Source organism: Pelophylax lessonae (assembly GCF_965119305.1).
Source record: "Pelophylax lessonae genome assembly, chromosome: 4".
Taxonomy (NCBI): domain Eukaryota; kingdom Metazoa; phylum Chordata; class Amphibia; order Anura; family Ranidae; genus Pelophylax; species Pelophylax lessonae.
The window spans coordinates 123,048,989-123,067,520 of record NC_138771.1 but is presented as its reverse complement, the minus strand read 5'-3'; the positions used below and the strand labels follow the sequence as shown (position 1 = coordinate 123,067,520).

The 18,532-nt window shown below is 44.1% G+C and overlaps 1 protein-coding gene across 10 annotated transcripts in view; it reads right to left on the bottom strand.

Annotated features, from left to right (window-relative positions):
* Window positions 1–18,532, bottom strand: part of AP3B2 (adaptor related protein complex 3 subunit beta 2) — a 158,576-nt gene that overhangs the window by 62,980 nt on the left and 77,064 nt on the right. For all 10 annotated transcript variants that reach the window (XM_082254195.1, XM_082254189.1, XM_082254196.1 and 7 more), the window contains exons 10-11: window positions 10,500–10,554; window positions 2,734–2,805 (exon numbers count right to left, since the gene is read on the bottom strand). In XM_082254195.1, the coding sequence (XP_082110321.1) occupies window positions 2,734–2,805; window positions 10,500–10,554 (127 nt within the window). The remainder of the gene's footprint in view (window positions 1–2,733; window positions 2,806–10,499; window positions 10,555–18,532) is intronic.

Sequence of the window (18,532 nt, the reverse complement as noted above, 5' to 3'; positions counted from 1 at the left end):
GATCCCTCCATAAAGAGTACCTGTCACTACATATTGGTGTCACAAGGGATGTTTACATTGCTTGTGACAGCAATAAAAGTGATCAGATTTTTTTTTTTTTAAAAAAACCTGTAATAAAGTTAAAAAAAAAGAAAAAAATAAATAGGACAAAAAAAAAAAGAATTTAGCCGCCCCTGTCACCGTTAGCTCGCGCACAAAAAAAAACATATACGCAAGTCGAGCCGCGAATGAAATGGCTGTTCAAACCACACATGTGAGGTATCGCTGCGATCGCCAGAGCGTGGGCAATAATGTAAAAAAAAGAGCTACACTCTAACTCTAAACTGGTAACCGTTAAATAAATTTTAAACGTCGCCGATTGAGATCTCTATTGACTGTAGTTTGTCACCATCCCACGGGGGGGGGGCGCAATTTTAAACCGTAACATGTTGGGTATCTATTTACTCGGCGTGACATCATCTTTCACAATATACAAAAAAAATGGGCTAACTTTACTGTTTAGTATTTTTTAAATGCAGTGAAATGTGATTTTTCAAATTTTTTCCAAAAAAATGGCGTTTTAAAGACCGCTGCGCAAATACCGCGTGACAAAAAATTTTGCAATGACCAACATTTTATTCTCCAGAGTCTTTGCTAAAAAAATATATATAATGTTTGGGGGTTCTAAGTAGTTTTCTAGGAAAAAATACTGGTTTTAACTTGTAAACAAAAAGTGTCCGAAATAGGGCTGGGGGTAAAGTGGTTAACTGTTGCCGGGCCAGTAACTCACTTTTCACCTAAAGGCAGAGAATAAAGGGGGTATTTCTTCACTGCAGTGGATCCTTACTTTATTATTTTTTTAAATAGTAATTGAATTACAATGGGGGAATTATTAAAAAGTGTCTGAGACACATTTGATCTCACCACTCTGCCACCACCAATGACAACTAAGCAGCTTCTGGCTTTCAATTTTCCACGCAGCGTAGAAAATGTAAATGTAAAAGCTGATTGGCTGCAATCCAGGAGAGACAACGTTTGTCCCAGGCACTTTTTATTAATTACCCCCCATGTCTTTAAGCATGTGAAATAAACTGACCCTTCCTGCTTCGACACCACACTACAGCACACCGTTTAGGCATTATTGCATTACATTTTCATTGTACCTCAGCCCTTATGAATGTACATTATAAGCAGGGTGATTTATTTGTTACATTGAGGCTTATGCATTCTATAAGGTGCTAAAAAGAACATTACTTTTGCACAGAGCAACCAACCAGTCTCCTGTTTCATTTACAAAAATGACATCTGAATGCAAACATTTTGCTATAGACAACAAGAAATATTGTTATTAAGTACTCTTTTTATGCAATTGTGTCTTTGTGTTTTTCTTAGGCCTCATTTACTCCATACGTGCAGAAAAACTGTTGGAAACTGACCCACAGATTTCATTTGCAGGGACATGAGTTTACATCGGGTTTCATGCGCGTTACAGTGAGTTTTATACAAGTGGCAGATTCCTGCACAGAAAATCTGGACATGATATCAGTGTTGTGGTGTAAGCAGGGCAAACAGAGAAAAAAATGTTTTTTTGTGCCCTTGCAGAACGCGTGCAAAAACCATCGACTTAAGTTTCCCAAAACAGTTCTATTCAAATTCAAGGCAAGCTGGCAATGACAGCTGTCATGCTTGCTTATTTCTCAACCTTTAGGCTAAGATCAAGTGTAATATCTACTGTTACCAGTGTCCAGTAGTGTTGCTCTGCCGCCATTCTGGCCTTCTGATTGGGATGGCTGGCTGTATAGTACCCCTGCTGGTATGATGGGGTCCTGAGAAGGGGCTAGGAAGGCAGAGGGCTCTCAGTGTCAAGTGTCCCCTGGCAGTGTCGTCCCAGGGGTGCCAGATTAGCACTTTATATTTGGAACCCCAATGTGTGAAACTGTACTAGGTTTACAACACTTAAGCTTTTTTTTCTTGGCTTTTTGGCCAAGACCGGGGCAATTATCTTTACCAGGCACAAGGCATAGCCTCTGAATCTACACAGGTACTTCTTAAAATGTTTTCTTATTTATTTTTTCTCTTCACGTGGGTGTCACCCAGCACTCATGTATGTGTTTCCTTTTCACTCGGATAGTAGGGTGTAGGTCTTCAGGTATACCCTGAAGTCTAGAGAGAGGATGTGTTGGTATTAGGTTCTTCCCTACCTCTCTTTAGGAGAGCCCCCATCTAGTACTCGTTGGTTGGCTTCAGCTGATCACGAGGAGTGTGGTCCCCAGGACCTTTTAGCTAGGTGGACCAGAGTGTGCCTTACCCCTGTCAAGAGTCTTACCCCACCAGGGGGTCAGGGAAGGGTCCTTCCTTTTCAGGAGGGGACCAATGTACACCCTAAGTGATCTTGTTTTTTGTTCATAATTGGTGTTTTGTTTTGGCGCACCACACTGCAGGCTCGAAAAAAAGGAAAAACAAGTTGCTTGTTCTCGCCACTTGTCAAGTCATCAGATGGTTGTTGTCATAACGGAGCACATGTGCAGCACAATGGCAACTGCAGATCAAACGGAGTGCAAGATGGCAGCTTCCTTGTTTGCAAAGGGTCTGAGGGTTAAGTCCTGTTTTAAAACTACAAGTTCCCCCTCTTCTCTTTGGTTGTTCATTATGTGAAAATGTGATGATGCTGTGATATCTACAACTGCTGTGTAAATTTAGCAACTCACATTAAGCTTCTCTTCAATCTATTTATAATATGTCATTTACAGTTACCTTTAAAATCTTAATTTGTGTCGGGTCAGTAGATCGGATGTAGAAACTTTTCAAATATGGTTCAAACATCCCCTGTGAAAAGCCATGAGAATGTGAATGAGCACTATAGTATAAAGATTACAAGTTACCATACCACACTATGTATATCACATGCACTTTTAGTTACATATATGAACTAACAACACTCCATTTATTACATTACATTATAATTCAGATACATAGAGGAAATAATTTTTACTTCAATTATAACTTCAATAAATGCCTATAACTCAGACATTACAGAATATCCATCCAACAACCCTCAGATCTATACAGTCTATACAGTCATTAAAGTGGATTAATAGCCAAAATGTTTTCTTATTTTTTTTTAGTTTTGGTATGGAATTGCTGGCCATACACACATAGATTTTAATTAGAAATGTTTCATTTCATTTGATTTTCTAATCGTCAGTGGAGTCAAATAGACATTCGTTTTTGACCACAGTGATGAAAATTGGAAGGAGAAGAATGGAAAACTTTTCTCTGTCAGGCAGGGTTCACATATGTGCGGCCGCAGGTTTGTGCCTGGGGTCTGGTGCGTGTCTGTTCATTGGTTCAGGCCTTTTTTTGCCTAAATTCGCACCTGAACCATACCCAAACACGCACAAGACCCTTTTGCAATCCGCTCCGCAGCCACCCTGGACCTGTGTGAGCTGACTCCATTGAGAGACAATCACACTCGCCTGTCATGCGAATTGGATGCAGGGAAACCTACATCCAAATTGCACATTTGTGAACCCGGCCTCAATGTATGTTAAAAGCAAGTGAAATTTTAGAATGACATTCGTCAATTCATTGAATGTACAAAGAATTTTTGTATAAATATCTTCATCAGAAATTCTACTAGTGTATATCCAGCATAACCCTGTCAGATTTTTATTTTTGGTCTGTGTCCCTTTAGGGAGGTTTCCTTTCTTCCCATCATCAGAAACAGCAGAAAATGAGAGATCTTTCCAAAAAAAGAGAAATGTTCTCTTAAAGTGGTTGTAAGCCCCGCTTTGACATTTTAACCTACAGGTAAGCCTATAATAAGGCTTACCTGTAGGTAAAATGAATATCTCCTAAACCAGGGGTTGGGAACCTTTTTGGCTGAGAGAGCCATGAACACCACATATTTTCAAATGTAATTCCGTGAGAGCCATACACTATATTTCAGGGTCGGGAACCTTTATTTAATATTCATATTCATGGGCCGCAGCTATACAGTAAGTAGATGGAGCCGTGTGAAAGTGCCTGGAGTCCAGTCAGGAAGAGAGCAGAGCAGGCAGGGATGCAATGAGGCTGGAGTGGTGAAGCGCCTGCAGGCCTGCGAGTGATGGAGGTGAGTATAGGCCCTGAGAAAATGGCGGCCGGCCGCTGAAGGCCTCAGAAGTTAATGTGAGAGGCAGCTCCCGCGGGTCCCCAGGTGTCAGAGGGGAAGGAGATGGTGTCTTTCGGGACACAGGGAGCGGATGGCAGATCTCCTTACCGGGTGGTGGTTGCCAAGACCCTCAGATGCACAGCATACGAGCCGGCGGCGGTACCACGAGTAGGCCGCGGGGTCCGTAGCGCGGCACTCCGGTCACCCAGAAACTAGCTGATAGTAGCGGTAGGTAGCCCACAAAGTGTACCGTCGATGGGTGCAGAAATCTCCTTGGCACCAGGCACAGCTACGCGGATGGCACTGGATTAAGTGGTAGATGCGGCGGAGCTCTGGGACTACACGTCCAGCGCGGCTCACGTCCGGACACACCCCCTTTATTAAAGATTTGTCTGCGAGCCAGATGCAGCCATAAAAAGAGCCACGTCTGGCTCGCGAGCCATAGGTTCCCTACCCCTGTCCTAAACGTTCACTGTTTAGGAGATATTCACCCTGCATGCAGCAGCTGATGTCAGCGTGCATGCGCTCTGGAGGTCTGGCATATTGTGGTGGAACTTCAGAGCTTCTTACCAGAAACCAAGGGCTCCTGTGCATGTGTGGGAGTGACGTCATCACCACTCTGGCCACTCACATTGAACCCGGAAGAAATGCCGGGGGAACATGTCAGCCCCCTCAGCAGTGACCTGGCGCCGCGGCAGGGGCTTCATTTTAAGGTAAGTATTTCATAATGTGTTAGCTTAGCACACTATGCTCAGCTTAGCTGAAACACAAGATCTCTCTTTTACTCCCTGAAAAAACAGCAGTCTGTCTTGTTTACACAGGCAGATCGCCATTCTGTCATTCTGCCAAACGATTGGCGGGACCCGCTGAGTGGCTCCTGCTGTGTCCAATCACATCGGAAGCGGCATGGGCGTGCCCCCACGTCACCTGCACAAAATCACATACATGTACGTGATTTTTTTGCAGCCGGGCCACCCCTGCCGCAGTATATATGCGGTGGGCGGTCTGGGACTGGTTAAAATACAATGCATATTTTTTTTTCTGCATCAAAAACGCATGGAAAGTATCTTATATGGGCTCCAATGGCATAATTCACACCAGCGCAGTGCGTTTCAGTTCCAGAAAAAAAGTACAAAATGCTGCTTTTTTTCTGCACAGAACTGTACTGGAATGTGGTAAAGTGCATCAAAAATGCATCAAAAACGCACCGGATCACAGTACAGTGAAAAATCCCTGGAAAAAAAAGAAGAAAAAAGCATCTGGAATTTTTATTGCTGTTTGTTTCCCCGTTTGGTAGATTCACCCTCTCTTTTGCCATGTTTACTGTTATCATCAAATCTTAAAGAAAATTCCAAATTTTGGGTTGTCCCCAGAATAGGAATAGAGGAGAGATCTTCCAATGGGGACACTAGTTCTGGTGACCCTGGTGACAACTAATGATTCCCTTAGTTTGGAGGAATTTTCTCTCACTTCCTGTTTTGGCTATGGGACAAGAAACAATGGGAAATCTCCCTAAAGAGAAACAGATGAGGAAAAAAAAAAAAAACTAACAAGGGTGGCAGTGCAGCCTGAAGATGTCCGTGATAAAGTGGTTTTAAAGCCATTTGTTATGTCTTTACAATCCACTCTGTTAGATAATAACATGTGCCCCACTGTATGTCCTATATTTAAAAAAAAAAGCCGATTTCTACCTTATACCAGAGCGTCTCCTGGTGCTCACGTGACTCCTCGGCTCTCTCCCTTACCAGTCTGACAGCTACAGCGGGAGAGGCTGAGTGACGTCAGCCGGGAGGAGGGAAGGAGAGGAGGAGGGAGTTGAGGAGTCACGTGAGCACCGGGAGATGCTCTGATTTAAGGTAGAAATCTGCTTTTTTTTTTTAAATAAAGGACATACAGTGGGGCATATGTTATCATCTAATAGAGTGGATTGTAGGGACATTACACTATTATTTGACCAGCAGGAGGGGAGGATCGTGGAGCGGACAGAGCTGACAGGCAGGGAGGGGGGGGGGAGCAGAGAGCAGATGACAGAGGCATGTAAAATGACCCCATGTTAGAGCTCGGCAGGCATTAAAAACTGTGGTCAGTATACAAGTAGGGGGGGGGGAGGTGAATTCAGAACCGGGTAGGATCAAGTCATCTGGGGGGGGGGGGGGTGCAAATTACACAGCATAAGCACTGTGCTGTATAAAATGCTTCAAAGGGACAGGATCCATTTTATTTTTTTTTAGGGTTACAAACACTTTAACTATATTCGTATATAATGGAAAATGTGCTGGCATATACAGAGAAAGCCGCTGTCAGAGACAGTCAGACACACTGTGCACTCAACAAAAAAAACAGAATTCTGCCACGCTAATAATATTATATTTGCAAACCACATTGATAAAGTGAAAAAACTATGTAAATTATAAGTCAGTTTAAAATGTACATAACAACAGTCCCAATAAAACTACCATCAACTGTATAAGGAGTTTCCGAAAACTTCTATATTCACCCAGTGGGCAATCACCAGTAGTTGAATGGACTCTTACCAGAATCTAAAGACTCTTTTACAGAGTCAGGTGGGCCTGCAAACAATATCCTAGTGTTCAGTGCTGAGACCCAGATGGTTACATCTAATCCTCAAGATATCCCCAGTTCCTCAGGACTATAGTGGATATATGGGGCCACAATGGTAATGCAAGATTCCTCCTCTGCTGCCACTGCCAGCAATGTCTCCAAATACGGGTGAAGATAGAAGTTTCCTGACACTCCTCATTACACAGCGGTCGATGTAACTTTTGATTGGGAATGTTTTTTTCATGCATGCACATTTTAAATAGGCTTATAATTTATATATATATATATATATATTTAAGAAGAAGATGACCAGCGAGTGTGTGAAATAAATAAAGTGAATAGAAAGTGAGAAGTGCAGGTGTAAGCTGCCACCAACCAACCCCTAAGACAGAGGTCAAAGTGAAAATGAACGTAAAAAAAGTTGGTAAACGGCGCTACCTGTTAAATATCCAAGTATCTCAAAAAATGTGCTTTTGATAAAGGATGATAAATAATTAAAATATTTGTAATAAAGTGTGAAAAGAATATGGTGTGTGGACTAAAAAGTATTCAGTGTCCACTAAGAATAGTGTTTGGAACAATAAATAAACAGAGGTGCACAAATAAAAATACATTTATTAATAAAGTGCGGATGTGACTAGTTCAGTGCAGAAAAAATTATATATATGTAAATCTCCTAATCAAGTTATCATTAAATATATTGAGGCTTAAAAACGAGATAATACTGGTGCTCAATAAGTGCTAGTGCAAGTTAAAGGATATGTGTATCCTTGATACAGATAAAAGTGGGTGTTAATACCTAGGGAAACCACTAGGCATCACACTCACCCTATGTAATATCCAAGATGGTATTGATAGACAGCTATCAAGCAAAAAAGGAATCCTGGGGGTTTCGTCCTTAAACCGAGCAGATGGTCTGGAGATCTGGGCGCTCATCAGACCTAGATGCTCCAATATAGAAAAGAAAACCCCATAGTGCAGTAAACCAATGTCAAATATTGAAAAGTATGATGCATTCACGCTTAGGCTGCAGCTATGTCAGATCAGCTGTAGACGCCGGGAAGCTTCTGCGTTCCACGGCTCAAACTCCAAAAACCGGAAGTGACGTAAAGACGTAAACTCCACCCTACGCGTTTCGTCATAGGACGTCCACAATATCCTAGTGTTCAGTGCTGAGACCCAGATGGTTACATCTAATCCTCAAGATATCCCCAGTTCCTCAGGACTATAGTCGATATATGGGGCCACAATGGTAATGCAAGATTCCTCCTCTGCTGCCACTGCCAGCAATGTCTCCAAACACTGGTGAAGATAGAAGTTTTCTGACACTCCTCATTACACAGCAGTGGATGTAACTTTTGATTGGGACTGTTTTTTTCATGCATGCACATTTTAAATAGACTTATAATTTATATATATATATATATATATATATATATATATATATATATATATATATATATATATATATATATACACACAGTATCATTTTTTTTACATAGGTTCTTCACTTTATCAATGTGGTTTGCATTATGATATTATTAGAGTGGCAGAATTCGGTTTATAGTGTTACCTATATGTCAACCTGCCACAGTACATATACTGCGATGGAGAGGCATGTGCAGGCACAATCACATACATGTACATCATGTGCCTGCTCCGGGTTTAGGAGCGCCCACCCCACGCGACTACTTTGGATCCTGTTTCTCGGGGCATAGCGATCACATGATCACAATGTCAACTAAGCTGTTATGAGCTGTGCTTCCTATGCTGTGATTGGCCCACAGCTGTCACATGGTACCTTGGTCATAAAGGGGTATACAGTGGGTACGGAAAGTATTCAGACCCCCATAAATTTTTCACTCTTTGTTATATTGCAGCCATTTGCTAAAATCATTTAAGTTCATTCTTCTTCCTCGTGAATGTACACATAGCACCCCATACTGACAGAAAAACACAGAATTGTTGACATTGTTGCAGATTTATTAAAAAAGAAAAACTGAAATATCACATGGTCCTAAGTATTCAGACCCTTTGCTGTGACACTCATATATTTAACTCAGGTGCTTTCCATTTCTTCTGATCATCCTTGAGATGGTTCTACACCTTCATTTGAGTCCAGCTGTGTTTGATTATACTAATTGGACTTGATTAGGAAAGCCACACACCTGTCTATATAAGACCTTCCAGATCACAATGCATGTCAGAGCAAATGAGAATCATGAGGTCAAAGGAACTGCCTGAAGAGCTCAGAGACAGAATTGTGGCAAGGCACAGATCTGGCCAAGGTTACAAAAAGATTTCTGCTGCACTTAAGGTTCCTAAGAGCACAGTGGCCTCCATAATCCTCAAATGGAAGACGTTTGGGACGACCAGAACCCTTCCTAGAGCTGGCTGTCCGGCCAAACTGAGCTATCGGGGGAGAAGAGCCTTGGTGAGAGAGGTAAAGAAGAACCCAAAGATCACTGTGGCTGAGCTCCAGAGATGCAGTCAGGAGATGGGAGAAAGTTGTAGAAAGTCAACCATCACTGCAGCCCTCCACCAGTCGGGGCTTTATGGCAGAGTGGCCCGACGGAAGCCTCTCCTCAGTGTAAGACACATGAAAGCCTGCATGGAGTTTGCTAAAAAAAACACCTGAAGGACTCCAAGATGGTGAGAAATAAGATTCTCTGGTCTGATGAGACCAAAATAGAACTTTTTGGCCTTAATTCTAAGCGGTATGTGTGGAGAAAACCAGGCACTGCTCATCACCTGTCCAATACAGTCCCAACAGTGAAGCATGGTGGTGGCAGCATCATGCTGTGGGGGTGTTTTTCAGCTGCAGGGACAGGACGACTGGTTGCAATCGAGGTAAAGATGAATGCGGCCAAGTACAGGGATATCCTGGACAAAAACCTTCTCCAGAGTGCTCTGGACCTCAGACTGGGCCGAAGGTTTACCTTCCAACAAGACAATGACCCTAAGCACACAGCTAAAATAACGAAGGAGTGGCTTCACAACAACTCCGTGACTGTTCTTGAATGGCCCAGCCAGAGCCCTGACTTAAACCCAATTGAGCATCTCTGGAGAGACCTAAAAATGGCTGTCCACCAACGTTTACCATCCAACCTGACAGAACTGGAGAGGATCTGCAAGGAGGAATGGCAGAGGATCCCCAAATCCAGGTGTGAAAGACTTGTTGCATCTTTCCCAAAAAGACTCCTGGCTGTATTAGATCAAAAGGGGGCTTCTACTAAATACTGAGCAAAGGGTCTGAATACTTAGGACCATGTGATATTTCAGTTTTTCTTTTTTAATAAATCTGCAACAATGTCAACAATTCTGTGTTTTTCTGTCAGTATGGGGTGCTATGTGTACATTCATGAGGAAGAAGAATGAACTTAAATTATTTTAGCAAATGGCTGCAATATAACAAAGAGTGAAAAATTTAAGGGGGTCTGAATACTTTCCGTACCCACTGTAAAACCTTCCAGATCTGAGGTTGTTAATCTGTTTAATACTACAATTGTCAGACAATTACAAAAAATATATAACACATGAATTACAATCATTTTTTGTGCATTTATAAGCCTATAGTAAAAATAAAAATACAGAAAACTATTTTAATTAAAACAGTGTAACAAATAAAAGTAATATATGTCCTTAAAAATATAAAAATTATTTAGGTTTGAAAATAAGTCACAAGTTATGGTCAAGTTAACTGATGCATGCTGACAAATTTGGCCTTAGTATCTAGGTATCAAAGACCTCTGGTCATGCATAGGTTAAGAATGACAATAATAAGGATATATTGAGACTCACTTACCCTTCTTTTGATGGACATGGTTGCCACATTCTGCAGTACCACATACTGTACCTCACTAGGAGGAAAGTGACAAACATATTTATTGAAATTTATGAAATTAAACTGATTTGCAGTGAAAATACAGAACAAAGCGTTAATATTTTAAATTGTGGCAAAAATGAAGATGAGACTGAGAACAAGCTGCTTACTTAAAAATGAATAGGAAATATCTCAGGGATATGACTGTTTACCATTTTGAATATCTTGCTGTTATGTATGCTGTTGTTGGTCTACATGCAATTATGCACTCTTGCTTTTAAAACTGAAAACCTGCTCTGTACTGTGATTGTGTGTACTGGTATGCGTCTACCTGTATTTGTTTCTATTGTACCATTGTAAAATCCTTAAAGGGTAACTCCACTTTCGTGGGGAAAAAAAAAAGCAAAAAAAGAAAAAAATTATATAGTGTATACAATTGCGACACAATTCTTATTGTAATTGAGTGTTATTAAAAATGACCTTTCCTTTTCAATCTGCAGCTGTTGTTATTTTCTGAAAATGCAATGCAATATGGCTACCTGGAGGTGTTCTGTACACAGAATGTGTACTGGCCACACCTCAGAAACATAATTTCCTGCTTGTGTGATTGGCTCACTGATTTTCCCAGAAGTCTGAACTATGATATAAGGCACAGTATTTTTTTGGCACTTGCTTCTTGACAAGTTTGCGCTACTATATATATATAGGGATATTGCTGAGTATCTATCTATTATATATCTTTCTCCATATGATATAAGTCAGATTTCAGGCATCCCCAGTAACAAAAATGTCAATTTTGGTGAGATACTCCCAATAGGAACACGTCTAAAGGGATGCAGGCCCAGCAGCTCTCCTCATTAGTGCTCTGCAGGTGCACAGCCGATTGATAACTATGAAACCACTGCCATTAGACCGACTCAGCACTGGGGCACAGAGGAACAATCGGTGATTTCTTCAGAATAACAAAAGGTAGGAATCTGCAACAAAGTTTGTTATAATATTTGCAATATACATAGATCACCCAGAGGGGAATGTATTTTTCGCAGCAAAAGTGGAGTTACACTTTAATAGAACATTACTGACAAAAATTTGTAGGTTTAATGACTCCTATCTAAATTGGCCCTAGTATGTACGAATGTGAGTTAGAGATCCTAAGCTTAGTATACACTAGTAGTTTTTTTTTTTCATTCAACCCAACGGGCTGAATGGAAAAAAACTAAAGAGATCAAAAGGAGCTGTTGTACTAACAATCTGAAGTTAGTACAGCAATCTCCCCTGCTGAGCTATTGTGTTCTGATGGAGGGATGCTCTCCCATTCCCCCCCACCCCGCCAAAACACAAACCGGTCAGCGCTCTCAGCCAATGGCTGAGAGAACTGATCAGGTGCAGATAGGCAGACCTTTTACGGTCATGCCCCTTCAATGGAAGCCGGCCGAATGGCTGTCGTAGACATGGGCCAAATGTCAAACAGTTTCTTTTGAACCGCCTGATGCTGCCTGATTTTTGACCTGTGTGTACAGTCATAAAGCGGAGTTCCGGCCACGAAAAACGGAATTTTTGTAAAATCTTACCTGTAAAATTCCTTTCTCTGAGTCCTCCGACAGTCGCCGCCTCTTCATATTCGTCACATATGGGGTATTAGACTTTGCTCCGAAGGAGTAGCTAGGCAACAGAATATGTTAACATTAAAGCTTTTAACATATCCCACCCTCAAGGGGTGGTCCCCTCAGTCAATACCCTCCTACTTCCTGCAACCATATCTCAGTTTTAGTGGAATAGCAGTAGAGTATACAACCAAACCCCAAAAGAGGGGCGGGGGCGGCGACTGTCGGAGGACTCAGAGAAAGGAATTTTACAGGTAAGATTTTACAAAAATTCCGTTTTCTCTTACGTCCTCCGACAGTCGCCGCCTCTTCATATTCGTCACATATGGGGACGTCCCAAAGCAGTGCAAACATGAGGGGTGGGAAACGCATCCGCGCCGAAAAGGCAACGCAGTCTTCGCATCAAAGAAAGGAACCTTACCAAAGGAAGGAACCCAGCTGGGCAACAGGAAAAAACAGGTGCTCAACAGGAGCAACAACCCAGGAAAAAACAAATAACCAGGGGATAAAAAACTTATCCCAACAGCCAGTGGTCCCCACAAGGGACCCTAGGGAACCGCCGCACTAAGAACCTTGCGGCCAAAGGAAGCATCCGCAGATGCCTGAACATCTACTTTGTAGAATTTTGTGAAAGTGTGCACGGTCGACCAAGTCGCCGCCTTACACACCTGGGCCACAGAAGCCCCATGACGACAGGCCCAAGACGTACTCAGAGATCTAGTAGAGTGCGCCTTCACAGGCACAGGGGGAACCTTCCCCTGCAAAGCATAGGCCTGTTCAATGGTCTGCCTGATCCATTTGGCGATGGTAGAGGCCGACGCCGCCATGCCCTTCCGAGGACCCTCTGGAAGAACAAACAAGGAATCCGTCTTTCGAAAAGACTCAGTCGATTTAAGGTAAACCCTTATCGCCCGAACAACATCCAGAGAGTGTAATCTCACCTCCTTTGGATGTTTAGGCTTCACGCACAGCGAAGGCAAGACAATATCCTCATTAAGATGGAATTCCGAAACTCGTTTCGGAAGAAAAGAAGGATTAGGTCGCAAGACCACCTTATCCAAATGAACAACCAGATACGGAGACTTGCAGGACAAAGCTGCCAGCTCCGACACTCTGCGAGCCGAAGTGATCGCCACCAAAAAGGCGACCTTTTTGGACAACATAGACAACGAGATCTCCCTGATCTGTTCAAAAGGAGCACGTTGCAACACAGACAGAACGAGATTCAAGTCCCAAGGGGGCAGAGGATCCCTCCTAGGAGGAACCAGATGCCGCACACCCTGAACAAAAGTGCCAACCAAGGAGTTGGAAGCCACGGGACGTTGAAACAGAACGGCCAGCGCAGACACCTGACCCTTTATCGTAGCCAGCGCCAAACGCTGATCGACACCCGTTTGAAGGAAGGACAGCACTCGGGAAACCGAGTACGTGCGGGGAGAAAATCCCCTGGACTCACACCAAGCAAAATAGGCCTTCCAAGTACGGTAATAAACCTTCCCCGAGGAAGACTTCCTCGCGTTGATCAAGGTATGAACGACCTCTGGGGAGAGACCCTTCTCCCTCAGGACCTCGGTCTCAACAGCCAGGCCGTCAAAGCCAGCGACTGTAAAGCAGGATGGAATATCGGTCCTTGAGACAGGAGATCGTCTCGAAGAGGCAGACGCCACGGGGCGTCGACCGCCAGATTCACGAGGTCTGCGTACCAGGACCGGCGAGGCCAGTCCGGTGCCACAAGAATCACCGTGCTGCGTTCCAAGTGTAACCTGCGAAGGAACCTGGACAGCAACTGAATCGGTGGAAACGCGTATATCAGCCTGTACTGATGCCACGGGGCCACTAACGCGTCCGACGCGTCTGCCCGAGGGTCGCGCGTCCTTGTCACGAACCTTCTCACCTTGTTGTTGAGACGAGACGCGAACAGGTCCACATCTGGAAGACCCCACTTCGCGCACAACATCTGGAAGACAGCCGGGTGGAGAGACCATTCCCCCTGATCCAGGGTCTGGCGACTCAGATAGTCCGCCTGCCAGTTCTCCACCCCCGGAATGTGAACTGCCGTTATCGCCGGGACATGAGCCTCGGCCCAAGACAGAATGTCGGCCACTTCTCGAGCCGCTCGGGCACTCCTGGTGCCCCCTTGGTGGTTGATGTAGGCCACCGCCGTGGCATTGTCCGTCTGCACCCGAACCGGGCAGCCCAGCAGCCGGTCCGTCCAGCGATGAAGACAGAGATTTATCGCACGCAATTCCAGAATGTTGATCGGAAGGGAGGACTCCCCCTCCGACCAAGTCCCCTGGGCGGACAGAACGCCCAGAACACCACCCCAGCCCGACAGGCTGGCATCCGTGGTGATTACCGTCCACGAGATCGGACGAAACGACTTGCCCCCGGACACCATCGGGGACTGGAGCCACCACAGAAGGTCTCTTCTGGTGCGATGACTCAACGAGATTTGAAGATCCAGAGATTGAGGTCGCCCGTCCCACCTGGACAGGATCTCCGATTGGAGACCCCGCGTGTGAAACTGGGCAAAGGGAATCGCCTCGAAGGCCGAGACCATCAATCCCAGACATCTCATGCACGTCCGCAGAGACGAGTGCGGAACGTCCCTGAGGGACCTGACTTCCTCCTGAAGAGTTCTGAGTTTGTCTTCCGGCAGGAAGACCTTCGCCTGCACCAAGTCCAGAATCATTCCCAGGTAGGGAAGACGAACCGACGGACTCAGCGTCGACTTTGGAAAATTTATCGTCACAATGGCGTGGGGGACCCGCACAGGCGAACAAGCCGCTGCACATGAGGCAGGGAGAGTCGCATACAAGACGCACAGAATGGGGGTTAAGAAACCGCACAGCGTCCAGTGAGGTAGCCACCTCACCAATCATCCCTGCACCGAACAGGGATAGGTCGTTCACTGTGCCAGGAGCGTTACCTGGCTGAACGCTCGATGGCAGGCTGGGAAGCCACTGACCCACAACCTGCGACCAGGGGGATCAGCCCGAGACCCAGCCCGCATGATCCTCTTCATCCGAAGAACTAACTAACGCTGACAAAAAGAACAGCTAAGTAAAGGTAGAGAGAAAACTCAAACAAAAAATCAAAAAAGAAGAAAGAGTCTGGGGCACAAAGCCCCAGCACAGAGAGAGCCAGCCACTCCTGACAAGCTAGACATTAAAACTGAGATATGGTTGCAGGAAGTAGGAGGGTATTGACTGAGGGGACCACCCCTTGAGGGTGGGATATGTTAAAAGCTTTAATGTTAACATATTCTGTTGCCTAGCTACTCCTTCGGAGAAAAGTCTAATACCCCATATGTGACGAATATGAAGAGGCGGCGACTGTCGGAGGACGTAAGAGAAACATTTTTTCAATAAAAATACCCCCGGGACAGTCAGGGCTAGTGCATTCCACAATGGATAGCCTCTGTACTGTCCCGGGTCGCACTTACCTACAAGAAGAAATACTTACCTTTAAAATTTCTTCTCCAGCGTTGCCATCTCGGATGTGGGCAGCTGAAGCCAGCGCGATCCTCTTCTGCGTCCTCTTCCGTGTCTTCTTCTCCCAGAATGCGCCTGCACCGCGGCCCCTCTCGTCACTTCCGGTGCGGCGCCGCATTCCTCCACAGCTTCTGGGCATGCCCAGAATCTGTTTAGCAGGTAATGTGGCCCCGCACCGGAGGTGACAAGCTGGGCCGGTGCCGGCGCATTGATTCCTGGGAGCAATGACGTTCAGCTCCCAGGAATCATTGCAAACCAGAAGTGACGGGGCGGGCCGCGGCCGCCGAGGGTGGAAGTGGAAGAAAGGTGAGTATATTTTTCTATAATAACAAGGTAAGTAAAAAAATAAAAAAAATCGTAACTATCCATTTTTTTTTCACGTGACAAATAGGAAGCGGATGGCCACAAAATCGATTATGTCGATTTTGTGGCCGGAACTCCACTTAAAGATTGTAAGCTCCTTGAGGGCAGGGACTGATGTGATATATGACAATATATATGTAAAGCACTGTATACATGATCAGTGCTATAAAAGTACCTGTAATGATAATAATAATAATCTTAAGATTGAAACATTTGGGCAGATCAGGAGCATTCCATATTAAATCTAGTACAGATCTTAATGGGATTATTCACAATATTTCAAAGAATAGTAAAAATCCCTGACATAAATTACACTTCATAAATGTGAACATTCCTTATAAATCTTGGGCCCTCTTTATATTGCTATAGAAAAATAAATATGCTGCCCGAAAGATTTTATAAACTGTTTAACTTTTTTTCAAATTATTAAAATATAAAATGATTGCAGTTGGAATGATTGGTAAGTATAATAGTGATTTTGTTGCACCACGAACTCCCAGTAGTATACAGATTCACACTTCTACAGTTGCAGATTTAAACTTTACAATCAGTCATTATATATTCTTAGAAATGTAATAAAGAAATTAACTTTGTTTCATGCAGATCTCCAAACTGCTGGATCCCCTCTTTTCTGCTGATTTGACAGACATCTGTCACTGATGTGCCATTATGTAGCACAGAATCTTGTATCCTTTCCAGGTCAGTGAAAGCTGATCAGCAGCTTGGAAACCTGCAACTTTAACAGGAAACCTAACGGGCCAAGTGATACCAGACTGGTGACAGTTCTATGTCTAGGTGATTCCCCTGTGAATAATCAGTTTACAGCAGACAATGCCGCAATCACAAGACTGTGCTATAAGTAAACTGCTATTCCATCATTGCTCTGTTTTCTGTATAGACGTGTTTATTATCTAACTGAGCAGAGGGTAAGTTCAACACATACAGAAGAGGTTTATTTATATCAGCAACAACATAACTATTAACACCAAAAGGTGCCAAATAATGTACAGATTGCATATCTCTATGTATTTGCATAGTGGCAAAGAAGCAATGGGGGGGGGGGGGGGGGAATTAACTAAAACTGGTGCAGCCTTGCATAATAACCAATCAGGTTCTAGCTTCAGCTTGTTCAGTTAGGCCCCTTTCACACCTACGGTCCGTTTAGATCCGCCTGTCAGTTTTACAGGCGGATCTGAACGGATGCCCCATGCATCTCTATGGGGCAGCGGATGTCAGCGGAGACATGTCCGCTGAAATCCGATCCGATCCGGTCTGTCAAATCTGGACCGATGGAAACCCTAATTTCCATCCGTCTGGCGGATCGGATGAGAATGGACAGGCAGTCCGTTCTCATCCGATTCCCCCATTGAGAACAGCGGGGATCTGACACTTCCATCTCTGCACACAGAGCGGAGACGGAGCTGTCATCCGCCTGCTCAGCGGGGATCGGCGGATCGATCCCCGCTGAGCAGGACGGCACCGTTGACGGAACGGAGCCGTGTGAAAGGGGCCTTAAGCTTTGACAATAAAACCTAGAAGCTGATTGGTTAATATGCACATCTGCAGCAGAATCTGTGTGCAGCAGTTTTAGTAAAGCCCCGTACACACGCAACGATTATCGGCCGACCAATCGTCCGTCTTTTGTCCAGAGTGGTGTTTTGTTGGTTGGAATGTGCCTAGACTGCAAATGAATTTTCTCGCCCAACAGAATTCTACTTCAGAAGTGATGTCATGTGTTGGGTTGCTTTATATGTGTTCTTTCTTCATTGAGCATGCCCAGACTTGCTCATCAGATTTTTCCCTGTCGAAATCTATACTGACTGCACGAAAATCGGCCGTTGTGTTGACGGCCAACAAAAATGTTATAGCCTGCACACCAGATTTTTTTCGGCCGAAAAGTCGAAATCGGTTGTCGGAAGCATCATACTAACAAGCCGAAAATCAGCAGATCGGACGTTGGCCGAAAATTCCCTGCCAATTTTCGACGCGTGTGTACGAGGCTTAAATCTCTGCAAAATGTCACAAGCACATTATGCAATGTCAATTTTTTTTGTCATAAACAACAATTCAGGGCCACTCAGGACCATTTCCTTAGACTGCTGCCTGAGAAAGGAGTCCTCAGTGGCCCTGAAATGTCAGATTGTTGTTTGTGACAAAAAAAAAAAAATCCACATTTGGCTTTACATGGTGTGCTGGTGACACTTCTTTGCCTCTATGTAAGTCAGTACATATACTGTATATACTGCAATCTGTACATCATTTGGCATCGCCCTCTCATCTCATGCTAGTGCCACCCAATTGTTTTTCCACCATAGTACCCACTGCTATGAAGGTTTAAAAAGCTGGAGTGCACTGGACATTGCAGACTTTGACTTACATAGAGACTCTAAAGCAGCCTTTCTCAACCAGTGATTCTTGGTTTCGTCAAGAGGTTGCTAGGGGGTCCCCTGAGGAATGAGCAGTTTTTTTTTTTTTTTTTTGCAAATATGAACTTTATTGAGGCACGAAGTGGGTACAATCAAGAAACAAACAACATTAGAATCAGCAGAGTAAA